Source organism: Carlito syrichta, unplaced genomic scaffold (assembly GCF_000164805.1).
Source record: "Carlito syrichta isolate Samal-C Ts95f unplaced genomic scaffold, Tarsius_syrichta-2.0.1 Scaffold308809, whole genome shotgun sequence".
Lineage (NCBI taxonomy): Eukaryota > Metazoa > Chordata > Mammalia > Primates > Tarsiidae > Carlito > Carlito syrichta.
This window is the reverse complement of record NW_007252905.1, coordinates 983235-987933: the sequence shown is the minus strand read 5'-3', so window position 1 is coordinate 987933 and position 4699 is coordinate 983235. Positions and strand designations below refer to the sequence as shown.

The 4699-nt window shown below is 34.0% G+C and overlaps 1 protein-coding gene across 1 annotated transcript in view; it reads right to left on the bottom strand.

Annotated features, from left to right (window-relative positions):
* Positions 1–955: 955 nt before the first annotated feature.
* The window catches only part of CMAS (cytidine monophosphate N-acetylneuraminic acid synthetase), an 8914-nt gene continuing 5170 nt past the window's right edge, over positions 956–4699 (bottom strand). The window contains exons 2-3 of the mRNA XM_008065837.1: positions 1278–1420; positions 956–1125 (exon numbers count right to left, since the gene is read on the bottom strand). Of these exons, the coding sequence (XP_008064028.1) occupies positions 956–1125; positions 1278–1420 (313 nt within the window). The remainder of the gene's footprint in view (positions 1126–1277; positions 1421–4699) is intronic.

Sequence of the window (4699 nt, the reverse complement as noted above, 5' to 3'; positions counted from 1 at the left end):
AAAGTTCAATATTCAGTTGAACTTTGAGTTTCCCGGACTTGCTTAAAAAAGCTTGTTTAAGATGTAAGAGATACTTCCTATATCTTTTTTCTGAGATTTGGTGAGTAAGTTCAAAATATTATACATACAGGCTAACACAGAACCTAGCATAGAAGAAACCATAAATGTTTATTGAATGAAGTCAAGTAAATGCATTCACTGGTATATTTTATTGCTCTTGATAACATTTGTATTTTGAGATTGGAAAAATCACTATTTTCAGACCATCTTCATCCTCTTGATTATCTTAATTGCCTTTTTTGGTACTTTTTTCAGTTTCATTGCATTTTTCTTATTATCTCCTTTAAGTTACCCATGTTAAAGACAAGTAGGCCAGCTTTCCTATATTTAACAAATGTCAGGGTACCTAAAAGAAATCAGTCTTTCCCCAAATGTTACATATACCTATCTGTTAGTATATTTTTTAAAAAGTATTTGTTATTTATCACATATTTTGCTAGCTTCTCTAGCTAGAAAGTAGACTCCTACTAAACCCTATTAAGCCCTTCTTATATAAAGAGTGACAAACTTGGGGAAGCAAGTCCAAAATTTCATTTTTGAGGTCCTCCAAGACTCGTTGGTAGATACTTTCTATTCCCATTGTTTGTATGGAGTTCATCAAAAAAGTCTAGAATAAACACAAAAGCATTTAATCTAGAAAAATGGCATGTTTGCCTTAAAAGGTAAACAGAAATAGAGGATCAGAATGCCTCTTTATAAAGAGTAAAGTAAAGAACGAATTGGGTCTAGCTGTCTTGCTTCAATAAAAAGATTTTGAACTAATTATTAATGTCATTAGCTATTAAAGTTATGAATTAAATTTCCTCTTATTTCTTCCTTTTTACTCTCCTCACTTCTAAAAAATATTTCCATATTAAGAAAATTGATTCACCAGAAAATGAGCTAAAATAAAGACTCATAACACATTACCTCCTTTCTGAATTTCACTCCACCGAAACTGATGGCGTCTCACAACAGAGAAAACAGAATCATATCCTTCTTCTCGAATCATTTCTGCAACTTTTTGAAGGTCAGTAGGATGTAAACAAGGAGATGTAGCTTGAATATTTCCTACAATGTCGACCTCTTGAGAAGACAAAAGAAAAAAGGACATAAAACTTCTTGTAAGCAAGTAACACTAAGATTTTGAATTCAAATATTAAGACAAGTCTTGCGTGATTATAAGATTTGTTAAAAATTACATAAATGTTTGAATAAACTATTAATAAAACTCATACCATTGTGATAATTAAGAAATTCTATGATGGCATCTAGTGAGGTAGAGCTGTCTTTTGAAACTTCAGAACTCCTTCGATGAACTTGTGCACCAAATTGTTTGGCTACATTTTCGATTTCATCATGGTCTGTTGAAACCCACACACTGTTCAGATATGAAAAAAAAAGTAAGCAGCCAATTCAAAAGAAATCATTAAGATAACATAGAGCTATGTAACCCTAAAATATAGCTTACATAATATTAGAATAGGTTTTGTATCAAAATAGTGTTACAGAGCCAAAAAATAAAAATGCAAATAATTATAAAGTATTGTGTATATATAATTTATACTAGTGTTTGGATACAAATGTAGCACTACATATATTTACACATAAAAATATTTATATTATTTTGGCCGGGAACAGTGGCCCATGTCTGTAATCCCAGTGCTTTTGGAAGGATGAGGTGGGAGGGCTGCTTGAGGACAGGAGTTTGAGACCAGCCTCAGAAACAGAGTAAGAACCCATCTCTACATAAAATAAAAATTAGCCAGGCATGGTGGTTCATGCCCATAGTCCCAGCTTCTTGGGAGGCTGAGGTGAGAGGATCACTTGAGGATTACAGGAGTTAGAAGATGCAGTGAGCCACGATCACACCATTGCTCTCCAACCTGAGTGACACAGCAAGACCCTGTTTTAAAAATATATACATATTTTATTTATTATACATTGTTATTTACATAAATATTATTTATGTAGGCCCAGATACTGTTTTATAAAATTGGAAAAAAATGCTATTTAGTATTTTTAGTAAGTAGTACTGCTATTAAACAAAATAGCACTAGAAGTCAAATTTAAAGGAACTCAAAGATCTTGTTTCTTATACCCCATCCAAATCCAAAGTATTGTATAAAGTATTTTAACATCCTTGCTAAGAAAAAAATGAACTTGAACTAAGTTTTAAGCTTAGAAGAGAATAACTGCCCAAGTTTGGGCTCAAAATAATCAGATAATACAACTATTTTTAACAGTGAATAATAGGAATATTTAGATATTTGTACAAAGAATCATCTGAGTTATAATCACCAATAACAACAAATATGGAGAACATGACTTCATTGGTTCCAGAGAATTTAACCTAACACTCTATTAACCATAGTATACAGTTGCCTCTTTATAAAGTGATGAGTGAGAGTTTTGCTTCTTAGATATTCACAAATACCCATTGCTAGAAACAGAAGATATGAATATTATTCAGCCACAATGTTTTAATAGTGATATTATACAGATATTTTAATGACTTATAGTCTTTGGCATATATATATTGGTGACCCCAAAAAACCAGAATTTCTTTATAAAATTGTATATTCTTACATGTGTAAACTTGTCACCTTCAAAGTACTCTCCATTTGATGCAATACACCTATTGAGACACTTTTTCCACTGCTCAAAACAGTTTTTGAACTCATCAATTTTGATGACTTTCAGTGCTTCTGCTGTTTTTTGTTTCGTCTCTTCCACATCAGCAAAATGTTTCCCTTTAAGGACTTCTTTCATCAGGGAAACAAAACAAAGTCATTTGGGGCGAGACCTAGTGAACAGTGAGGTGGGGCATGGGGGTCATGCCGTTTTGGGTCAAAAACTGCTGAACACTCAGTGCGGTGTGGGCAGGTATGCTCATAAGTCACCTCATGAAATGGGCAAATGCATTGAAAGAATCTCCAAAAAAAAAAAGGCAAACACTGCCTCTCATACTCTCACAAAAATGTTGATGGGTTTGTAGAACACTTACCTAGTGGGGGAAGCCTGTACTAAGGGGCCCACCCTTCAAAAGGCAATTTTGGGTTTTTTGGGGGTCTCATTCTACATCTACTGAGGGAAAGAGAAACTGCATGTTTAATATGTCTATGCTCAACTGTCAAGAGTAAAAAGAAAGGGAGAAACTAAAGAAAATTTTCTAACATTTCTAGATTTTATTAATTCACTTCAATATTTATAAAAGGATTTAAATTATGAGATAAAGTCAATAACCAAAACAAAATTCAAAGAAATTCTGATAAACAAGATGAGCCACTGACGAGGGGCCAGGAGTCTACTATCTCCTCATGGCACTACATGTAAGGCAGAATATAGGAGTCCCCATTATCTTCCATCTTGAAATCTGAAATAGTGGGACTAATTTTTCATGGAGAAACATCACAGAGGTATATAACACAGTAAAGAACCAATGAAAGCTCAGTGCATTTTTAAAATGGAGAAGGTAAAGGAAAGAGGATAAGATAGTAATAAGAATATATAGTAAGACGTGAACACTAAAACCAAAAAGCCATGGATCTTTTGACATATAATTGTTTTTACTTGAAGTAAATACTGATGTCATTTACTTTACTGTCCCAATCCTTACTGCAATGAAAATTTCAGTACCAGAGGGGTTAGTGATCTTTAGGAGATATTTTAAAGATAAGTAAAAAGTTAATAGAAGTCTTGGAGGAGGTGTATTGTGTTTCTTCCTTCCTCCCTCTTCCCAGTTATTCATTCCTTCACTCATGAACTGTTTACTGAGTGCCTATTCTGTCCTAGGCACTATTCTAGATATTGGGGATATAACAATGTATTTAGTATACCCCATTTTTTTGAGAGACTCTTGGCCTATCGGTGGAGAATGAGGCCAACATAGTACTATAATTTATTTTAAACTATTAGGGAAAGGGATGTGAGGAACCAATAAAAACTATACTCTTTAGGATGTTTTTGCAATGCCTACTACATAACAGGTGTTCAATATATATTTATTGAATGAATAAAACAAGTAAGTGGCTAAGAGCATGAGCTCTGAAAGGAGAAGTTCAAATCCTGTCTCCATCACATGCTAGCTATATGACCATGGGAAAAAATCCATCATCTCTCTATGCCTCAATTTTCAGTAAAATGGAGGTGGTAATAATAGTGGATACCTCATATGGTTGTTATGAGGATTAAATATAAACCACTTGTCACAGAGTAAACACTTAATAAATGTTAGCTATTCAAAATACTGAAACAGAAATGGCTATAAAGGAACATCAACTGTCTCTTGTAATCCTCACAACTCAATCTGTTGGAAGGAAAACATAAGATTTGCTTTCAGATCTTCAAAGGCCCAAATGTCTAATTGGTATATATTATGCAAGGCAATGGCACTATGAATATGAAAATAGTATCCTATATGTACACTTAAAATTCAATGATCATCACCTGTTAACGGTACTGAGGAGATAATTTTCCTTTGGTTTAGTGACATGAGGATGGGCAAAAGAGAAAGCATGAGCAAGTGAACAAACAGGCCTAACAAAATTTAAAATCAAGTAGAGTAAGCTGGGCTTGGTGGCTCAGCCTGTAATCCCTCACCTTTGGGAGGCTGAGGTGAGTGGATTGCCTGAGCCCACGGGTTCAAGACCCACCTGGG